This window comes from Macrobrachium nipponense, chromosome 25 (assembly GCF_015104395.2).
Source record: "Macrobrachium nipponense isolate FS-2020 chromosome 25, ASM1510439v2, whole genome shotgun sequence".
Classification (NCBI taxonomy): Eukaryota; Metazoa; Arthropoda; class Malacostraca; order Decapoda; family Palaemonidae; genus Macrobrachium; species Macrobrachium nipponense.
The window spans coordinates 68,899,924-68,922,170 of NC_087214.1; the positions used below are offsets into that span (position 1 = coordinate 68,899,924).

General features: G+C 40.2%; 2 protein-coding genes across 4 annotated transcripts; both read left to right on the top strand.

Moving 5' to 3' along the window:
* Positions 1-606: 606 nt before the first annotated feature.
* On the top strand, positions 607-10,770 carry LOC135199508 (mucin-2-like). Its single transcript, XM_064227617.1, has 5 exons — positions 607-818; positions 1,131-1,437; positions 3,582-8,794; positions 9,652-9,791; positions 10,415-10,770. Exons 2-5 carry the CDS (start codon positions 1,359-1,361, stop codon positions 10,590-10,592), a joined length of 5,610 nt encoding a protein of 1,869 aa, XP_064083687.1. The 5' UTR covers positions 607-818; positions 1,131-1,358; the 3' UTR covers positions 10,593-10,770.
* Positions 10,771-14,721: 3,951 nt separating this feature from the next.
* LOC135199509 (uncharacterized) lies at positions 14,722-21,921 on the top strand. 3 transcript variants are annotated; one of them, XM_064227619.1, is made up of 8 exons: positions 14,722-15,240; positions 15,296-15,631; positions 17,749-17,898; positions 18,367-18,555; positions 19,479-19,601; positions 20,055-20,242; positions 20,875-20,983; positions 21,180-21,921. In XM_064227619.1, exons 2-8 carry the CDS (start codon positions 15,526-15,528, stop codon positions 21,443-21,445), a joined length of 1,131 nt encoding a protein of 376 aa, XP_064083689.1. In that variant the 5' UTR covers positions 14,722-15,240; positions 15,296-15,525; the 3' UTR covers positions 21,446-21,921. The 3 variants fall into 3 exon arrangements, with proteins under 3 accessions (XP_064083689.1, XP_064083688.1, XP_064083690.1); XM_064227618.1 differs by having other exon boundaries at positions 14,722-15,631; XM_064227620.1 differs by lacking the exons at positions 14,722-15,240; positions 15,296-15,631 and adding an exon at positions 16,982-17,644.
* Positions 21,922-22,247: the final 326 nt, after the last annotated feature.

The following is a 22,247-nucleotide window of genomic DNA, read 5'->3' on the forward strand; positions in this document are numbered from 1 at the left end:
TTACAATGCGTGCAAAACACTTTAGATCTTAGATTACAAGAGGCATAGGACTACAGTATTTATTTATTTATTATTATTTTTTAGAGAGAGAGAGAGAGAGAGAGAGAGAGAGAGAGAGAGAGAGAGAGAGAGAGAGAGAGAGAGAGAGAGAGATACCTACCTGTGCCCCAACAATATTCTGATTACAATCACTTACATAAATCACAACCTAGACCTTAGATCACAAGAAGCATGGGCCTACAACATTCTTTTCCTCTAATTCAGAGAGAGAGAGAGAGAGAGAGAGAGAGAGAGAGAGAGAGAGAGAGAGAGAGAGAGAGCTCAGCTGTGCCCACATCGTTTACAATCACGTACACGATTGACAACTCTGATCTAAGATCACTAGAAGCATAGGCCTACTACAATATTTTCTCTCCTCTGATCGAGAGAGAGAGAGAGAGAGAGAGAGAGAGAGAGAGAGAGAGAGAGAGAGAGAGAGAGAGAGAGAGAGCCTATCTGTGATCCCCAATAATATTCTGCTTAGAATCACGTACACAATTCAATATATATATAACATATAGGTGTTGGATCACAAGAGGCATAGGCCTACATCATCCCTCCTCCTCTTCTCGAGAAAGGGGGAGAGAAAGAGCAAATACCGGAAACAAACACAATAGCAACTGCAGAAGATAAAGAAGAAGAAGAAGAGGAGAGGGAGGAAGAAGAGTTTAAATCACGCGACCGATTATACCAAAGGATCGAGAGAAGGCTCTAATGGCAGACACATCAGTGGACAATTGCCCCGGTGGCCGAGTAGTTCCACCGCTCCAACCTATTCTGTAACTGACTTATTTTTCTTGTTACCGTTTTAGTTTTATAATTTCGGTTTACTTTTTATTTCCTTTTGCTATTTATTTGTTAAATTCCATCGTTTTCCTTTGCGCTACACTCAAGAATTCAATTTCCTCGCCTCACGAAAACTTGAGCGAATAGTACTATATTCAAATTACTCAAACGTATATATTTTAAGGATATACTCACAAGTAGGCCTATATTTCATACGAATTAAATGGAAAACAATACGTAAACTAGTGGCAATAAATCATAAAATCGCTCTAGTTCAATTTATCAATTTATTCTGACAATTTCAGATAATTAACGGGAAAAATAGGACGTAAAACTGACACCATTTTTCCGTTTCTCGAGTTCGCCAAAGTGCCGTCCATGAAAATATGCCTCTATTTCTCAACAAGAATCTGAGGAGGATTCCCGCGCGTTCAAGGCCAAGTGAAGGACTCAACTAGTAACTAGTGAAAGGAAGTACTAAAATAAATTAGTATTTCGTGAATATCTAAAAGACGAGAATAGGATTCTATGCCATGGAGCCAAGGATATCTTGTCGAGGCGCCATCTTCATCGTCTTTTCATGTTGGATTTCGAGTCGCGTTCCGCTTGCAGGTAAATAGTGACCACAATTGACCTGTTTTCGCGTATTAGGGAGGAGGGGGTGGGTGGGTGGGTGGGAAGGGAAGAAAAAGGGGGCGTGGCCATAACTCATGGGCAGGTCACAGGGCACTAGGGTCACATAAAAAAAGGTAAAAAGCTCGATCACGACTTCTGCCAGTTGGTGCAAGCACTAGACCTAGCTGTGAGTCGGCACAAGGACTAATTGGGTAACGGGGTCAGCTTAGGTCAGGGAAAAGGTCATGGGGCTAGCAATTTCACACACACATATATATAGTTTACAATTAAAACTAGTCCATACTGGACAACTGGTTCTGTTCTATCCAACCTACCCCTTAACTGTATCGGCAAAAACTTGCTGACCTCAGACTTTGCAACACCACATACCCGGTGTGAGGTCAGGAAAGAAGGATTTCACGAATCCTACGACCTCTCCAAGGATTTTTCAAGGATCCTACGACCTATAACCTATAGTGTTTTGAGGTAGTAAATCATTACTGTAGAAGTTCTATTTAAAGGTTCAATTTGAATCCACCCCCAGTTCAGTCTCTTGTCAAAATGATAATAAATAATTCATGATAATAACAGCTAATGGGACGCACTAGTTACACGTGTGCTTTCCCCAAGGACCTCGTAACTCGAACTTGAGCGAAGGTCCTGTCAACACAAGAGGTAATCCTCGAATGAGACTGACAAGGGTGACTCACAAAAACGGAGCCGTTGCAAAGGACACGTGTCTCGTTCACGTAACCGAATGACGTGTCAAGTTACTACTACAACTAGTACCAGTACTACGACTGGTACTACAACCGTAGCTGGTGTCCCTGTCACTTATAAAAGTGTAAATTATACAACTGTAGCTGTCCTTGCCACTTATAAAAGTGTAAATTATACAACCGTAGCTGTCCTTGCCACTTATAAAAGTGTAAACTATAAGCCTTGACACAACTACTGGGGATAATTAAAGAAGTTACGATTTCCAACGTCAAATAAATATTGAGAAATATAATGAAAAAAGCAGAAAAAAAGCGAAATCGAGCTTTCTGTACATCGTATAAAGAAGGCCACTGAAACTTGATCTACTTTTAAGTGGTTTAGATATAATGCTGAACGAGCCGCGACCCATGTAGAACTTTCAGCCACGGCCCTGTGTAGCCTGACCCATTTCATTGCCAGATGCACGACCATGGCTAAATTTAACCTGAAATAAAATTAAAAACTACTGAGGCTAAAGGGCTGCAATTTGGTATGGTTCATGATTGGAGGGTGAATGATCTACATACCAATTTGCAGCCCTCTAACCTCAGTGGTTTTTAAGATCTGAGGGCGGATGGACAGACGAATACCCATCTCAATAACTGGGTAACAGATGGTGAGATTTACAGAGAAACAATGCTATAACTTTCGGAATTTGAACTGGACTATAAATTTACGCTAGAGTTGAAGCCCTGGGACCTTTTAGGTCATTCAGCGCTGAGAATAATGACGAGACAACTTCTGGGAGAAAGTAGAAAGCAGATTGGAGAAGGAGAATATGAACAGAAGTACAGTGAAAGGAATGCAATTGGTAGAAGCTGGGGGCCGATGGGATGTTGCTAAGAACCTCAAGTCATGTGCTGTCCCTTTCCAGGTTACTACTGTAACTTTTGGGTAAGAGGGTGACCCCTTTTGTGACCCCTTTTGGGCGACTGGATCAAGTCACTCTTAGGGGAGGTTTGTGGACTCCAAATGCCTTTGTTTCCATGCTGCAGTGTCTCAAATTCTACATCGTTTTTATTCGTATTCTCCCAGAGCTCAGCTTTGCCATTAAGGTTTTGTAAAAATAGACAGAATGCAGTCCACTCTTCATTAGAGTTGCAGCCCACCACAAACAAACCATTCACTACCAATTTCATAAATCTATTACCTAGGTCAAGAAGAAGAGTAAGATTCAACAGTTAAATTAGAGTCCTTTTCTTATTTTCACTCATTGAGGACTAACGTTTGTATGCATGGCAATTGTATATTTTACTCAATGAAATGGAAATATGTAAACTTCAACATAATCCGGCTTCATTCTTGAACTATATACCTCTTAATTCCTTCAACAGACTTGAGCCAATCTTAATACTTCCCCTGACTCCCATTTCTCTCATCAGATGGCAGCAGACTCTCCGATCTGGAGGCCGTGAGCAATGCCCTGAATCACGCAGCCTTCTCCCTGGGGAGTCTGAAGTTGCTCTTCATGGAAAGGTTCAACATCACCAATGCAACCATGGAGATCATCCTCTCAACGACGGAGACGTATCGCTTATACACTGCAACCGAGGAAACGCAGGTCTCCGAGTCGCCAACGGGCGGAGGTCGTTCCACCGCAAACCCGTCCGAAGTCTCCACCAGTCAGGAGTTGGTCGAAACTTCAGGATTCAGTGTAGTACCTTCAGAAGATAATAATACTCTGCTACCTGACACTCTACCATCTACTCCATTCACACTTAGTACTACTGCCACACATTCCACCAGTCACTTAACTACTCCACCTGTGAGTGAGAGCACTCCCATACCTCCTGCAGCTCATCCAACTACCCCATCACCGCTTGACACTACTTTTGCAAACTCCACCATTCAGCTAACTACTCCAGATTCAGTAGTTAGTGCCTCTACAAGCTCTACAATTCACCCAACTACTCCACCTGCATTTGATTCCACTTCTACAGTCTTCACCATTCACCCAACTTCTCCAGTGGATGATAATTCCAGAAGCTATGCGAGTCATCCACCTACTCCAGTTCCTTCTATTGATACTACTCTAACTCCATATGATGAAACCATTCACCCAGCTACTACTATTCTGTTTGATGACACTTCTATAAGCTCAACCAGTCATCCAACCATTTTATTTCCATTTGATGATACTTCTACAAGTTCAACCACTCATCCAACTATTCTACCTTCACCTGATGATACTCCTACAAGTTCATCCACTCATCCAACTATTCTATCTTCATCTGATGATACTCCTACAAGTTCATCCACTCACCCAACTATGCTACCTTCACCTGATGATACTTCTACAAGTTCAACCACTCACCCAACTATGCTACCTTCACCTGATGATACTTCTACAAGTTCAACCACTCATCCAACTATTCTATCTTCATCTGATGATACTCCTACAAGTTCAACCACTCATCCAACTATGCTACCTTCATCTGATGATACTTCTACAAGTTCAACCACTCATCCAACTATTCTATCCTCATCTGATGATACTTCTACAAGTTCAACCACTCATCCAACTATTCTATCTTCATCTGATGATACTCCTACAAGTTCAACCACTCATCCAACTATGCTACCTTCACCTGATGATACTTCTACAAGTTCAACCACTCACCCAACTATTCTAACTTCATCTGATGATACTTCGACAAGTTCAACCAATCACCCAACTATTCTACCTTCATCTGATGATACTTCTACAAGTTCAACCAATCATCCAACTACTTCAGCATCATCTGATGATACTTCAACAAGCCTTGTGAATCACTCAGCCACTCCAAATACATCAGATGTCATTTTTACAAGCCCAGCCAGTCACCCAACTACTCCTACTACTCCATCTGATGAAAATTTTACAAACTACATCAGCTACCAAACCACTCTGACCCCATCTGATACTCCAAGTCCGTCTGATGACAATACGAGCTACACCAGTCCACCAAGCACTCCAACTCCATCTGATGCTTCTACCAGTTCCACCAGTCACCTAACAACTTCAAATCCATCTGATGATAGTTATACAAGTTCAACCAGTTACTCCACTTCTTCTATAGTCTATACCAGTCACCCAACTACTCCAACTACTTCCGATGATACTCCTACAAGCTCTACTAGTCATCTAACCACTCTGACTCCATCCACCACTCCAACTCCATTTGATGATACTCATACGAGCTCAACCACTCATCTAACTACTCCAAATTCAATTTATGATGATTATGTAAACTCAATCACTCATTCAATCACTCCAGCTCCATCTGAAGAAACTTCCACAAGCCGAACAAGTCAACCAACTAATCCAACTCCATTTTATGGTGATTATACAAATTTAACTAGTCATGCCGTTACTTTAACTCCATCTGACAATACTTCTACAAGTTCCTACAGTCACTATACTACTCCAACTCCATTTGAAGATGATTATGTGAACTCAACCAGTCACCCGACTACTCCAACCCCAATTTATGACGCTTATACAAATTCAACCACTCATGCAACTACTCCAAATCCACCTGAAGATACTTCCATGAGCTCCACCAGTCACGATACTACTCCAACTCCTTTTGAAGACGATTACATAAACTCAACCAGCCACCCAACTACTCCAACTCCATTTTATGACGATTATACAAACTCAGCCACTTATTCAACTACTCCAACTCTAGTTGATGATACTTCCACAAGCTCCATCAGTCACTCAACTACTCCAACTCTATTTGAAGACGATTATGTAAACTCAACCAGTCATCCGACTACTCCAACTCCATTTTATGATGCTTATACAAACTCAACCACTCATTCAACCACTCCAACTCCATCTGGTGATACTTCCAAAAGTTCCACCAGTCACTCTACTCCAACTCCATTTGAAGACGATAACGCAAACTCAACCAGCCACCCGACTACTCCAACTCCATTTTATGACGATTATACAAACTCAACCACTCATTCAACTACTCCAACTCTAGTTGATGACACTTCCACAAGCTCCATCAGTCACTCAACTACTCCAACTCCATTTGAAGATGATTATGTAAACTCAACCAGTCACCCGACTACTCCAACTCCATTTTATGATGCTTATACAAACTCAACCACTCATTCAACCACTCCAACTCCATCTGATGATACTTCCATAAGTTCCATTAGTCACTCTAATCCAACTCCATTTGAAGACGATAACGTAAACTCAACCAACCACCCGACTACTCCAACTCCATTTTATGACGAATATACAAACTCAACCACTCATTCAACCACTCCAACTCCATCTGATGATACTTCCACAAGTTCCATCAGTCACTCAACTAATCCAACTCCATTTGAAGACGATTATGTAAACTCAACCAGTCACCCGACTACTCCAACTCCATTTTATGATGCTTATACAAACTCAACCACTCATTCAACCACTCCAACTCCATCTGATGATACTTCCATAAGTTCCACCAGTCACTCTACTCCAACTCCATTTGAAGACGATAACGTAAACTCAACTAGCCACCTGACTACTCCAACTCCGTTTTATGATGACTATACAAACTCAACCACTCATACAACCACTCCAACTCCAACTGATGATAACTCTGTGAGTTCCACCATTCCCTCAATTACAAATACTCCACCAGAAGATGACACTTCTAATGCCACCACTTACTCATCTACTCCAACTCCATCTGACAATACAAGTTTGAACTCCACCAGCCACAAAACTACCCTAACTACTTCTAATATTTATACAATCATCGGTGACTCAACTCCTTCAACTCCTTACGACAACACTACTACAAGTTTCTCCACTCACTCCATTACTCTAACTCTCTCCGATGATACTCTAGCAAGCCCCATCAGTCACTCAACTGATCTAGTTTCATTTGATAACACCTCTACGTACTCCACGACACAGACAAGTACTTCACTTGTATTTGATGCTTTCTCCAAATACTCGACAAGTCAACCAACTACTCCTAAAGTATTCAATGCCGTTTCCTCGATATTTTCATATCATCCAACATCCACAACTCCATCTGATGATGCATCCACTCCAGTTCCATCTGATGACTATTCTACTTACTCAACCAGTCACCCAACTACTCCAACTCCATTTTATGACGCTTATACAAACTCAGCCAATCATTCAACTACCCCAACTCCATCTGATGATACTTCCATAAGCTCCACTAGTCACTATACTACTCTAACTCCATTTGAAAATGATTATGTAAACTCAACCAGTCACCCAACTACTCAAACTCCATTTTATGATGCTTATACAAACTCAACCACCCATTCAACTACTTTAATTCCATTTGGCGATATTTCTAAAAGCTCCATGAGTCACCTAACTACTCCACCAACAACAGCTTCATCTGATGATAGTTTTACACACTCAGCCAGTCACCTAACTACTCCAACTCCATCTGGTGTTAGCTTTACAAACTCCACTAGTCACCCAACTAAAACTCCATTTGATGATACATCTGCAACCTTCACCGAGATCTCAACAACTCCACCGGAGTTTAATTCTACCCTTCCGAACTCCACTACTCAGTCAACTACTCTGCATGCATCTGATGCTACTACTGGACATTCCCTCCCAGATGAAACTACGTATGATGTATTTTCTACAGCCTCAATCAGTCATTCATCTACTACTCTCCTTGATGCTACTTCCACAAACTCTTCTAGTAAACCACACATTCCAACTCCTTCTGATCTAACTTCTCCAAACCTGACAAGTCAACCAGCAACTGCACCTGTTACTCCCAGTCTATATGCTACTCCCACACCTTCCTCACTTGTGTCTGACACTTGGCCTGAAGAATTTTCTTCTTCACTAATGGCCAATGCTACTTCCAGACTTCTGACTCAGTCCCTTTCTGATATTACTCTTAACCAAGAGACTACGTTGTCCAGTAACACTTTTGCGTCTGACGTTTCGGTTCAGCCTGACTCTGATACTAAGTTACCTGATACTACTCCTTCCCAAACAGCTGACCCAACACTTTCTTCTCCATCTACACCATCTACAGAGAGTTCTACACATACTCAGCCCTTTGCTTCACAGCATACCGTGACTGACGCTGACACTACTCAAGAATCACCTGATTATGACGATGATCCTACACAACCTGATATTACAACTTCACCGTCCGCTACAGCCACCTCGCAAGCGCCTCAGAGAGAGCGGATGTCGAACAAAGAGAGCAGGAGTGGCAAAGGAGGTAGATCTAACAGGAGGAGACGACAGGTACTACTTCTGGACACTACAGACGAAAACCCTTGCGCCTTCTTCAACCAGTCGTGGAACTCGAGCGACTGGCTTCAGCACGTCAACTGCAGAGTTGACGCGATTGACGAGCTGGTGTTGAAAGTGGCGAATGAATCCTTAAACATGACTTATGTGGGCAACATCGAAGATCATGCTGCAGTTCTAGACATGTTGATTGAAGAAGGTCAAGCGAATCCCGAAATGGTCTTGCAATATGGCGTCGAAGATATCTTTGTGGTTATAGAAACGGTCACCAGAGTGGAGGACAACGCTATCAGTGCTAATTACGAAGTGGAAAAGAATATTGAAGTGATAAAGGTAAGTTATACTGTCTGAGAGGTTCAATTAGCTGGAAGCTGAAGTACACAAGACTACCTTCCTTAAAAGTATTACTGATCCTTGATATTATCGGCTATCTAAACGGTCTCTCTCTCTCCCTCTCTTTTCATAAGAAAGAGGTTGCGTAAAACCTCTGTCTGCTATTCACTACTACACAATCTCCAATCTCTCTCTCTCTCTCTCTCTCTCTCACCCAGGCCAAGTCCATATACGTGAGACAAGTACAATGGCAGGGTTTTTTTCCCTTCTGTTTGTTTTCTGTCAAAATATCAAGGTTAAATGACGCTTCCTTTGCCGTGGATAATCTAACCGGCCCATTACCGGTCACATACACACACACAATCTCTCTCTCTCTCTCTCTCTCTCTCTCTCTCTCTCTCTCTCTCTCTCTCTCTCTCTCTCTTCATCTTATTTACAACACATATTACCTCATGCTTGACAAAAGGACAAGAACATCGCAAAGAGGAATTGTGTAAAAAAAAAAATCCACAAATCAACATATATTTGAAATTACCATCAAAAGATATATTATACTGAAGTTAACCAGTTGGTAGGCCTTATGCCAGCACACAGCCTAGACCAAATATTTATCCGTAAGCTTAATAAGGTGCAGAAGTGAATGACAAGCTTGCTGTGGACCTCTGGACTTGGCCAACAACCAAAGCAGCTTAAACATTTGTAGAGAGAGAAAAAAAATAGAGATATCTAGGCCAATGTAAACATAATTCAAATGTATTATAATTTCATACATAATTCACCAAAGGCCTTAACGATTCTTTGTATCTTCTTAACTTTGTAATCCGGAATTCTAAAACCACTTCCTTGTTTCCAAACAGGAAAAGCTGAAGAAGAATAACGCACTGATCATTGCAAGCATGGTGATCACCTCCGTACTGATCGTGGCGATGGTAGTGGGTGTGATCAAACTGAAGAAAATCTACAGGGTCAGGACGATATATATCAGCGATAACAAGAGGTACTTGATGAGTTGTTCAAATACTTCATGAACCAATCAGCTAGGCCTAGTATTTGAGTTATGGAAAAGGGGGCATGGTTTCTGGGTTAATGTTGTAGCGGTGGAGGGCACAACTGTGTATATATATATATGTATATATTATAAAGCCTAGGACAATATATATCAGTGAGGACAAAAAGTATACAATAAGTTATTACTAGTTGAACTAATCACCCAGGGCTACTTGAGTTACAGAAAAGGGGGCGTGGTTTCTGGGTCTTTATTGTAACGGTGGAGGACACGACTGTATGTATAATTATATATATATATATATATATATATATATATATATATATATATATATATATATATATATATATATATATATTAGCAATCTCTATCATACAAAAAGAATAGCACCTCCATATTTTCCTGGTATACACCAAAACCGCCTGACCTGATTTATGTTTAGAAAAATTCTCCTTTAATTGGTCTAAGTCAAGATAGTTTTCACAGTAGGATGCTTATCTGAGCGTCCTTTTGAAGCTGAATAATCGCACTTTCTTCTTATAATAAAAAAAAAGAATATTAAAAAAGATAACTCTAAATTAAAGCAATCTTTCATCTTTCTTTGATTCCTTCAGGTCGAAAAGACGGGGCCAGCGCCATTACTACCTAGACAACGCCGACTCCCTAGACATGTCCACCGGATCGTTCACCAGCCACTCCGAAGGGCAGGAGTTTCTGGAATTCCACAGCAACAACAAAAGCATGGATGATGGTGGTATTCCCCTGAGCACGATGCCATCTTATGAAACGTAAATCTGTCCGAAGAAGAAGAAGAAGAAGAAGAAGAAGAAGAAGAAGAAGAAGAAGATAGACGTCAACATAACTATGATCATCATCGGCCTATATAGCATCCAAGAAGATCAAACTCGATTAGAATTTCCGTTATGAAACGATCAGATGAGGCCATTAGCCAGTTATAAAACGTACTATAGATATAGTATGATATATATATATATATAATATATATATATATATATAGATATTATATATATCTCTAATACTATTAGCTAGTATATATATAATATAATAGATATTATTATAATGATAGACTATAAGTTGCTAGATCTCACAAATATTGGTGAAATATATGAAAAATTTGATACGAGAACGAAGAAATTAAATATGTATATTCTGTAACTCTTCTTCGCTCTTCTCCGAGAGTGACAAAGTCGGATCAAGTGTGAATACCTGATACTACTTTGGTTATTAACTCTCTTTATTTTGCTCACTGGAAGTACAAGGATGTATGTATATGTTTGTCAATAAATAAACATTAAGAAAAATACTTCCTTTATCTGCCGTTTTCAAGAATTTAGACGAATTGTATCAAAGGGAGTTTTGGTTTAAAAGCAAGGCTTACGTTTGGATGATTTCAAGCGACCATAGTCACTTAAAATAATGCAAGCGTTTAGCGTGCATTATCGTCCAAAACAAGAAGATTTAAGTATGGGATGAACAGTTACTTTTAAAACAAAATTAAGGACAGTCTAAGCAAACTACGATCGTACTGTTTAGCGTTTTTCGATTCTTAATCTCCCTACTTTAGTTCTTTAGAGGTGGGCAGTGCCATAGACTGCACGCCCTCCGCATAAGAATATCGGATTATGTTTCCTGACACGGAGTAACTCGCGCAGGCCAAGCAGCGTTTCAATTGCATTCCACCGGAGAGAGAGAGAGAGAGAGAGAGAGAGAGAGAGAGAGAGAGAGAGAGAGAGAGAGAGAGAGAGAGAGAACAGGAATTAGGTCTAGAATGATGCGTCTCTATTTCAGCAACGGAGCATAATTCCTCCGGTGGCCGTTTGAATACTGACTTAGGGTGGCCTTGTTGCACCCAAAAAAAAAGTAGGCCTAGAGGTCGTAACCTGTGACCTACGGTGATATTGTTGCACCCAAGAAAAGTAGGTCTATATATTGTAACCTTTGACCTAGAGAGACCTGGTTGCACCTAAGAAAAGTAGGCCTATAGGTCGTAACCTCTGACCTAGAGTGACTGTTGCACCCAAGAAACATAGGCCTATACGTTGCAATCTTTGACCTAAAGAGACCTTGTTGCACTCAAGAATAGTAGGCCTACAGGTCGTACCCTCTGACCTAGGGTGATCTGGTTGCCTGAAGGTCGTAACCTCTGATCAAGGGTGACCTTGTTGCACCCAAGAAACGTAGGCCTGTAGGTCGTAACCTCTGACCTAGGGTGACCAGCTTGAACCCAAGAAACGTAGGCCTATAGGTCGTAATCTCTGACCAAGGGTGACCTGTTTGCACCCAAGAAACGTAGGCCTGTAGGTTTATCCTTCGCCCAAAAGTGCCATGGACACAGCTACGGCACAAACTAACCCTATATGACCTTTAACCAAAGCTTTGTAACAGGATACAATACTGTATCCTATATCCTACATCCTCACACAATAGTAAGCATTCAACATGACCTCCCCCCCCCCCAACCAAGGAGCTTCCGGTGTCGGCGCGTGCCAAGTGCCACAACAATGGCACCGCTAAGCATTGTTCCGAACGCGTCACTTCCGGCTGCCGTACGCCCGCCATTTTTCCGGGTACTTCCCCATCGCATTGAATTAAAACAAAGAAGCTTGGAATTATACAAGAATATATATACTATATATATAAAAAATAGAAGTGAAATACAATAAGTGAAATAAAAATGAGACAGGCTTTTATAAGTAAAGTTTTTTTATCTAAGAAGTTACGAAATCCATCACAAAGCAGGTCAGAGAGAGAGAGAGAGAGAGAGAGAGAGAGAGAGAGAGAGAGAGAGAGAGAGAGAGAGAGGTAGTAGAACTTCAAGTTATAAAAGAAAATGGACCAGCCATGACTCAGCCTTTTCCTTAACTTATTTTTTATATTGTGATATGGATCTTACCTGAGGCTAAATGATTGACAGATGTCTTCCTCTTGAATTTTTTTTTAGATTAGCAAGACTCGTGGAGGGGGCTGGCGGTGGCTGATATATATAAAAAATATATATATATATATATATATATATACTATATATATATAATATATATATATATATATATATATATATATATCTATATATACTATTATTTAAATATATATATATATATAATAATAATTAAAATATAACCCTCCCAATATTTTAGGACAATACCCACCGGATCGCACTGACCGGCAACTCCACCCAAGCATTACAGCACTAACTGGCAACTCAACAAGACTCCCCGTGTGAATACCTACCATTTAACCCAGTGTAACGTTTAGGTGTTTTGAAAGCAGTTCTTTTTAATTGTCTTCGTTTTAAAAAGAGCTACAAAGCATTACGTAACGAGGCAGCTTTTTATATATGTATATATACTTCGTTAGGTCGTCCACCTCTGTCTCTGTCTCTCTCTGTCTCTTTCTCTCTCTCTCTCTCTGCGTGAAGTTTCACTCTGAATATCATATTTTCTTTTCTCGATCATGTCTATAAATGGCGGCTCCTCAAACTTTCTCTTGGCGCCTGCAGGCAATCCGGTAATGCGCACGCGCACCACACACTAACATACACTTACACACACACTCGCAGGAGGTGGCTCTCAAGGTGTGTATATAAGAAAACGATCACTGCCTAATTCATTCTTTCACGACTGAATGGGGGATAAACTCTCTCGAGATATTAACCTTTATTTACTCTATATAGCTCTTCAAAATCCTATATTATATTTTACTCCTTTCAAAGGTCCCTCTTCCCGAACTTCTTTCCCATAAAGGAGATTTGGCTCAACAAACCCTCATGCAACCCAGTCTAGGCTTCATATTCTGTGACTCAGTCAATTATCCATTAATTTTATTATCATCCACTGTATTTACTACCAATTATTCATATGGATTAACTAAGCCAGTTCTTCCATCACCAGTTCCTCGTTGGACGAGTAGGTCACGTGCTCGCCTACCGATTCGGCAGTCCCGAGTTCGATTCCCCGCTCTGCCGACGTGGAATCAGAGGAATTTATTTCTGGTGATCAGAAATGTATTCCTGAGTAACCTATTGGTTCCTAGCCATGTAAAAATATCTCTTGTAGATTCACATCAACCGTGCATCTGATGTCTAAGCCAGTCCCTTATGGAGCTCCTGATTGGCTGTTGATAAGGCAAACTATCCCTCAGGAGAGGTGGAACGTAGATCATACCCCTGAAAACTCTCGGGAGAGACTGAGAGTTTCCAGCCCTGTGACTGGCTTATCAACTGCCAATCAGGAGCGTCGTAAGGGACTGGCCTAGACATCAGGTGCACGGTTGATGTGAATTTACTATATTAACCCTTCGGGCCAACCCCTAGGACGGCTGGTAATCAGCTCAGTGGTCTGGTTAAGCTAATATATACTTTTTTCTTCTTCTGTCATCAATACTCTATTCATTTCTTTATCTTCCTGGTTACTATTGACTATTGCACCATCTGCAAACACTGGACACTCCAAACTCCTGTCAAGACGTAGGTGGAGTGTCTTGTCTTTCGTTTCACTCAACAGCCATGTACGTAATTTACTGCAGCAGTAATAATAATAATAGTAATTATTATTATTATTATTATTATTATTAATTATTATTATTATTATTCACTGAGACGCACTTTCACTCACTACCGTAATCATTTATTCTCCTCAACCTTTGTTCGTACAACCCAAGATTACCTTATGAGCCTCTCTCTCTCTCTCTCCTCTCTCTCTCTTCCTCTCTCTCTCTCTCTCTCTCTCTCTCTCTATATATATATATATATATATATATATATATATATATATATATCTCCTGTTTCAGAGAGAGAGAGAGAAGAGAGAGAGAGGGAACAACAACAGTAACAACAACAACAACAACAAAAATCGAGGTTATAAAAACCCCAGGTGGGTCACTTACCAAGGCTCAGTTGGACACAGGTAGGCGGCCGGAAAGGATCCTGTAATATTGAACTCGACCTGGGAGAGAAAGTTGGAGAGAGAGAGACAGAGAGATCCTTCGCTTCCCCCAAGCCTTCGAGGAAGTCCTATTTTCTCTCCTTCGCTATTTCCTTCTTCTTTATTTGCCTCGTTGTGAAATTCAGAATACAGGAGATAAAGAAAAAGAGACGATAAACGTGGAATAGGTGAAATTTAAAAAAGGGAGAGATAAAGAAAAAGAGATGATAAATGTGAATTAGGTGAGAATTCAGAATAAAGGAGACAAAGAAAAAGAGACGATAAACATTGAATAGGTGAAATTAAAAAAAAAGGAGTGATAAGAAAAAGAGACGATAAATGTGGAATAGGTGAAATTAAAAAAAAAGGAGTGATAAGAAAAAGAGACGATAAATATGGAATAGGTGAAATTAAAAAAAGGAGAGATAAAGAAACGGAGACGATAAATGAGCAAATAGGTGAAATTCAGAGGAAAAAAGAGAAGATAAATGAGTGAATAGGTGATAATTCAGAATAAAGGAGAGATAAAGAAAAGAGAGATAAATGAGTGAATAGGTGATAATTCAGAATAAAGGAGAGATAAAGAAAAAAGAGAGAAGATAAATGAGTGAATAAACAAAATTCAGAATAAAGGAGATAAAGAAAAAAAGAGAGAGATGATAAATGAGTGAAAGAACACCTAATGCATTATTAACGAAAGTAGGAAAGAAAACTATCGACGAAAGTGGGTAAGAAGGAGAAAGACGGACAATAAAGACTGGAAGAACGAGAAAAGAAAAGTAAAAATGATTGGAGTAGGAAGCTTTCGCGTCGTCATTCTATCCATCTTGGGGATGCTGATGCTACTAGGGAATCATGGGAGTCACGTCAGAGGAGATTCGGAAAACATCAGTAAGTTATCATTATTATCATCATTATCATTATTATATAAAACCATAAAATTATCATTATCATTATACTCTCGAGCCCCAGACTCTACCTGTAACATTCTAATGAATCTGTAATCATTCTCAATGAACATCGATTGGTTGTTAAAAAAATAATTTAAAAAAAACGGCCAATATCTCACTGATATCCATAAAAACGAGCTAATAAAACTTTAAAACGTGGTGGCCCGCCAGTGGTGGTGGCCTGTCCTATATCGTTGCCAGAAGCACGATCATGGCTAAATTTAAACTTAAATAAAATCAAAACTACCGAGGCTAGAGGGCTGCAATTTGGTACGTTTGATGATCGGAGGGTGGATGATGAACGTACCAATTTGCAGCCCTCTAGCCTCACTAGTTTTTCAGATCTGAGGGCGGACATGAAAATAGTGTGGATGGAGGGAGACGTAGCCATCTTAGTAGTTTTCTTTTACAGAAAACTCGAAACGGCAAAATCTTCACTGATATTCATAAGAAAATCAGTTAATAGAAGTTAAATAGAGAAAGTAAACCCAGTAATGCCTTTGCAAAATTTCATATATATATATATATAATATATATATATATATATATATATATATATATATATATATATGTGTGTGTGTGTGTGTATATATATATATATATATATATATATATATACTATATATATATATATATATATATATATATATATATATATATATATATATATATATATATATATATATATATATATATACGTATATATAAAATATACATATATCAGCCCTTCCGCAGAAACAAAAACAAAAAATAAAATAGAAAACACCACCACAAATTTAATTCGAGCAAAGCATAAACAAAAGCGACAGAAACAATAACAACAAATTCCCCGCTTTTCCTATTTCGTGGTCAACCCGAAAATACGCGACCTTGTGACCTTTTCCGCCCGCAGCCGCCGATTCCAGTGGTCTCCCGAAGGTCACTGACAGACCTTGGGGCCCGGATGTTACTGCGGATGTTGGATGTTAGTCCTGTAATCCCTTGAATAATTAGTGTCACTTATACTTTCATTGATCGGCAGGCTCCAGGGAACAATTACTATAGTAGATTCACACCAACCGTGCATCCGATGTCTTGGCCAGTCCCTTACGACGCTCCTGATTGGCTGTTGATAAGCCAGTCACAGGGCTGGAAACTCTCCTCAGTCTCTCTCGAGAGTTCACGTAGGCAGGATGTATATGCCTCCTTTCCTGAGGGATACTTTTGAAAGACGTATCCCTCAGGAGAGGTGGGACATACATCCTGCCTACGTGAACTCTCGAGAGAGACAGAGAGGTTCCGATCAGGAGCGTCGTAAGGGACTGGGCTACACATCAGATGTACGGTTGATGTGAATCTACTATAGCTCCACAGGGCATTTATGTTTTTTTTTTTTCCATACCCTCCTTGGGGGTACACGAGATTCCAGAAGGCATATACTGGAAAAGGACGTTAGACCTATGCCCCTTTTCCACATTCTGATTGTGGAGCATACCAGACTCTACCAGGTACCTGGTGCTACCAGGTACCATATTCACTGCTCAGGTCAGCAGATGTCCAGTGGATTGTAAGAGAGTGCACCAGTTTGTTCAGGTATCGAAACTGTGATTTTTTCGAAGGTACACTGAATATTCTACTTGCTGGACCTTGAGCACATGATGAAATTGGGCTATAACACATAGATTGAATCCGAAGTGAGACTATTTAAAACTTGGTCCACCAAAGGTCAGTTACTTGCTTGGTTTTTGAAATGATAAAAATTTCTCTTCATAAACCTATCAAATCAACCTCAGACCTTACAAAAAGGAAAACCGTGAGCAATTACATATCCTAATGATAAGCTTGGTTTGTTTTTCATATCATGACAACCTACAAGAGCCAACAGAGGTCGATAAGGACCCAGGATTGTAGCAGTTTGCTCTTGGGGCAGAATCAACCAAAAGCTGTAATAGGACTGATTCAGTTTTTACATAAGGTAGGGGTTAGCAATGTCTTCAAGCCTATGAAAGCCTAGGTTCACCATCCCAGTGGAACTTTCAGACGAAACTAATGCATAATCAAAGGTAATCTTCACCACAGGTGGATGCCTCAGAGGAACAGGATGTTCACAGTGCCCAAAGACCCGATACACACTGGACCCAGATGGACAGATGCTGTGTTGTCCAGGTTGCTCAGCTGCAGTCCTTTACCACGGGAAGAATCCTTCTGACTGGTGCATTTGCACTAAAGGTGAGTGGGAGAACTGTGGTTATCTAATACTATGATCCTAAGTTAACCATAGTCTCACATCTGTAGTGGAACTGATACCAGTTTCTCTGTAAAAATGTCTGTACAAACGATATCTCAAAAATTTACAGCCAGATTTCAATGGATCCTCTTAAGATTTGTAGCTGAAACTAACACAAAACTGGACAAGGTTTCAGTATTCTGTCTGTATAAATGTCTGTACACAAGATATCTCAAAAGTTACAAACAGATTTCAGTGGAACTTTGTGAAGTGGCAGGCTGCAAACAAACTTTGAGATGCATATGGAAACAAATGTGGAGTTATGATGCTTTTCTGTTGGGCTAGGGTTAAGTATGAGCTGAAAAAGCATTTGAATTACTATTATATGGCATACTAACACTAACAGTAGCAGTACAAGCCAAATTACATCTTCAGAAGAAACAATAAACATTTATTCTCTACCCTGACAGAATCCTTTCCCAGTGGCTCACAGTCCAAGACTCTGAAGTTCCCAGGTGGCATCAGTTCTCGAAGTCCCATTATCACGGGCAGCGGAGGGAGTTCTTCCAACGCTTTCCCTGTGTATGGATCCAGCTACGGGCACGGCGGGACAGTGAACACAAAGCTGGACGATGCTCTCTATATCCTCAACCATGGCAGTAAGTAGTCTCCATGGGCCCTAGCTAGTTCTGGACAAACAAGCAAAGCCAGATATCATTGGTACTTGGGCACGCTTAACTATCTAAGGGGACGTAGGTGTCAGGCTACCAACTCCATCCTGAAATCATAGCTGACTGTAGTGTCTTGTTTTGATGTCTGAGAGGATGATTCAAAGTTGTTGTAGAGGATTTAGCTGTCTTACACAGTGATGGATTCTAGGTCCTGAGCAGCCCACGTCTGTGATTCAGTGCTAGTTGGCGATAAAGAAAAGCTGTAGAGACCGAAGAAATTGATTTGATGAGTGGGATCTCTCCTAGATAGTGACCCACAAGGGATGATTGTAAAACCATAAACAAAAGACTGTAAATGTTATAAAAGATATAATGACCCCCCAAGAAATATTAGTCCTAGGTAACAACCCCCAGATTTTTCTGGGGGTTGCTATCTAGGAGGGATAAAACAAGTGTTTCTAGCCATTGAAAACTGAATGAAAAGAAAAAAATGTGTAGACGAATGTTGGATATTGGCTGATTTATTACATTTATGGAGTTTTTTTATAATTTTAAAACTTTTTTTTAACACAACACAGTTTAACTAAACTATTAGTAAAAACAATGGTGGTAAATGGACGGAAAATACGTCAATTTCATTTTCAGTTTGGCAATTACTTTTTTAATCTCTTGAAAAAAAGTGTGTTTTTAATATGCTTATTTTCCTACTTAATAATTTTAAAAGCCCCAAAACACTAATGCTGTCAATTTTTTCTGATTTATCCTAAAAGTACATAATAGCAACAGCAATTTTTTTTACAATGTTGTGTTGAAAATCACCATTTTTACAATGTCACCTTAAAAAAAAATCTGTGTCTTCCATTTCACATTCAAAGAACTAAGCCATAATCAGCCATACTCTCCTCCTTCAGACATCAGGAGCAGCCAGGTCTCAGAGGCAGTGCACCAAGCCATCACCCTGATGGCTGACACTATCGAAGAACTCAATTTGAGGCTCACCCGCCTGGAGGACATCATCTTGAATTCTGGTGCTGGTAAGTGGTCGTATAGTTCCTTTACCTAATACAGGGGCCAGCTAGATTGCCAATGCAAGTGTCCTCCTCCATTCGTGTGGCCTAGTTGACAACTTTCAGGGAACCTTTCCTTAAATTTAATCAGTTCAGTGAGTGTATCCTCTGTTTTTCCAGATTTATAGTTTCTTAGGAACCAGAAAGGTCCATTGATTCATTTGGGCCTGCTCTAGTTAAGGGCACCAGGTTTCCAGCTGGCCCAATGGACCTTGCTCTTTAGTTTTCCAGCTGGCCTAATGGACCTTGCTCTTAAGAAAACAAGAGTGGAAAATAAAACTAAAGAAAGCAAAATAAAGGTCAAGATCAGAAAAAACAGAGGCAGAAGAGAATGTAAAAGATCCGTTGAAATAAAAAAAAATACTTAAACAACAAAATCCAAGGTTTAATTTAGTACTATATCCTTTTCTCTTCCCGAAGGACAACAAGGGCAGAGCATAGATCGCCTGGGGTCTGCCGCAGCTTCACCAACCTCTACGGAAACCACACCGGCGACGGTGCCCCCTTCGCCTACTGGAGGAAGGCCCTGCCCTTCCAAGAACTTCACCAGGATAGGGAATAGCTGCTACTACGTCTCTGCCTGGAAGGATCACCGCACTGTGTGGGAGGTACGTTTGATGTAAAAGGATACCTTTGTTGTGTCTAATGTCACGGCTGTTGCTCGTACTGTAAAGTCAAGAGTTAATGGCTGTTTCTGTCACTGGCTTTTCATATACTGCAGTAATCTTTCATGTACCTCCACATGATGACTTACTCTTCGCGAGTCTTCATTATAACTGACACTTTTAAGTATACCTTCGAAAGTTAATTTGAGTTTGTTGTTCTCAATGTATGTTTACAAGGTGATAATATTTGGTGTCAAAGAGGTCTTTCACCCCTTCAAAGAACTAATGATTCCCACAAAACGAGAAATTTTCAAGGATAAATTCACTGACAACGTAGCGGCTTTCTTTCAAACAATTATGCTACACTTTAGCAAAAGAGGTAATTTAAAATTGTGAAAGAAGTAGTAAACAGAGAACTGAACCTGTACTTTCTTGTTCTTGAATCGTAGACTGCTCCTTCATACTTGTTCCTAAGCTACATGCTACTCTTGTAATGTTCCATTAGATTGCTTGCTCCATTCGTGTTCCATGTGTTGCTAGTTCACTTTTCCCTCCTGGAAGCTAATGCTTCTTGTGTGTTCCATATTTCACTGGTTCCATCTTTGGTTCATGAGTTACTTGCTATAAAATTCCAGAAAGCCAGCAAGCTCTGCGAAGACATGGGTGCCAAACTGGCCGAACCACTCACCTACCCTGATTTGGACGAACTCTCCCAGTATCTTTCCTTAGCCAAGGCAACGACAGGTGAGTTGGTCAATTCAAAGTCAAAAATCCTTAAGCCACTCGCCAGATTTGGTGTTAAATCTACCCTTTCTGTATAAGCACTGGCAGTGAGTCAACACCTCTTACAGGGTGTACAGCTACTAGATAGGGAGCCTTCATCACTGTTGAATCTAACCTTTCTGTCTAAACACTGTCTGATTGTTATTGTCTCTTTCAGGGTACAGCTACTGGTTGGGCGGCCTATATCTTGGGTCACCCTGGCTGTGGTCTTACGCTGGAACACCGGTGAACCTCAGCTCCGGCTACTGGATAGGTATCGACTCCAACGGCAAGTCGGTGTCACCCGGAGACCCGGCTCCTGGAAGGTGTCTCGCCTTCTCGTACCTCTTCAGCTCCAAGAATTACTACTATGCTGCTGATCAGTGCGGCTTCGAGAAGTTCTACATCTGCGAGCTTCTTGACAAGTCTCATAGGCGTCTTTAGAGTGGAGTCATCGTCTTTCTTCTGTTTTATCAATACATAAATTATTCTCTAAAACGTTCCTAATGTCATGTAATGGCTGGTTTATGTTCACACATGCGCATACATGTTTCAGATGTACACATACGTAAAAAAACAAATCACAAATAAATTAGTTTTTAGACTGTCACTAACACAATCTGATGATCTGAAAATTATGATCTGTGAGGTTGAATCTCAAAACGCGTGAATTTTCCCATGCATCATATAATATAATATTCACTGACTAGGCTTCAAGGCTAGGTACGTTTACGCATTGATGCTTATGCTTCACAAACTTTGAAAATCCGGTAGTTTTCAAACATCTTACAATTATTATGAAATGAAAATGAATTACCAAGTAGGGTCCTCATCTCAGGGCATTCCATGTAACAATCATATTGATCTGACATGATGTTTCTAGACTTATCTCTTGAAAACAATAAATTATATGAGCCATATTTTCTGCACGTGTGATTCATTTACTCCAGAGTTAAAATCCTGTGCAGGTATCAAGTGAGCCCTTATTACTGTTTTGGATGTATACAGGGTGTCCATAAAGTCCCAGTACCAATACAAGCAATAAATACTTGTAATGTTAGTGGGATTTTATGGGCACCCTGTACACGTACCTTAGATTACTTCTTTCAGTAAACAACGTAAAACAAAAGGCAGTGCCCTAACCTAACCCAACCTGCTTAGACCTTTTGTTACGTATACATAAGTGTATCATGCAGAATGACAACAGATGCCTCTTATAAACCTTTTGCTGTGCAAGTGGATATCT

Excerpts from the sequence above, each read along its gene's own strand:
- LOC135199509 (XM_064227618.1), top strand. The coding sequence starts at position 15,526 with ATGATTGGAGTAGGAAGCTTTCGCGTCGTCATTCTATCCATCTTGGGG. Across the intron at positions 15,632-17,748 it reads AGGAGATTCGGAAAACATCA|GTGGATGCCTCAGAGGAACA; the intron begins GTAAGTTATCAT and ends TCTTCACCACAG. Across the intron at positions 20,243-20,874 it reads ATCACCGCACTGTGTGGGAG|AAAGCCAGCAAGCTCTGCGA; the intron begins GTACGTTTGATG and ends ATAAAATTCCAG.
- LOC135199508 (XM_064227617.1), top strand. The coding sequence starts at position 1,359 with ATGGAGCCAAGGATATCTTGTCGAGGCGCCATCTTCATCGTCTTTTCA. Across the intron at positions 8,795-9,651 it reads AGAATATTGAAGTGATAAAG|GAAAAGCTGAAGAAGAATAA; the intron begins GTAAGTTATACT and ends GTTTCCAAACAG. Across the intron at positions 9,792-10,414 it reads TATATCAGCGATAACAAGAG|GTCGAAAAGACGGGGCCAGC; the intron begins GTACTTGATGAG and ends TGATTCCTTCAG.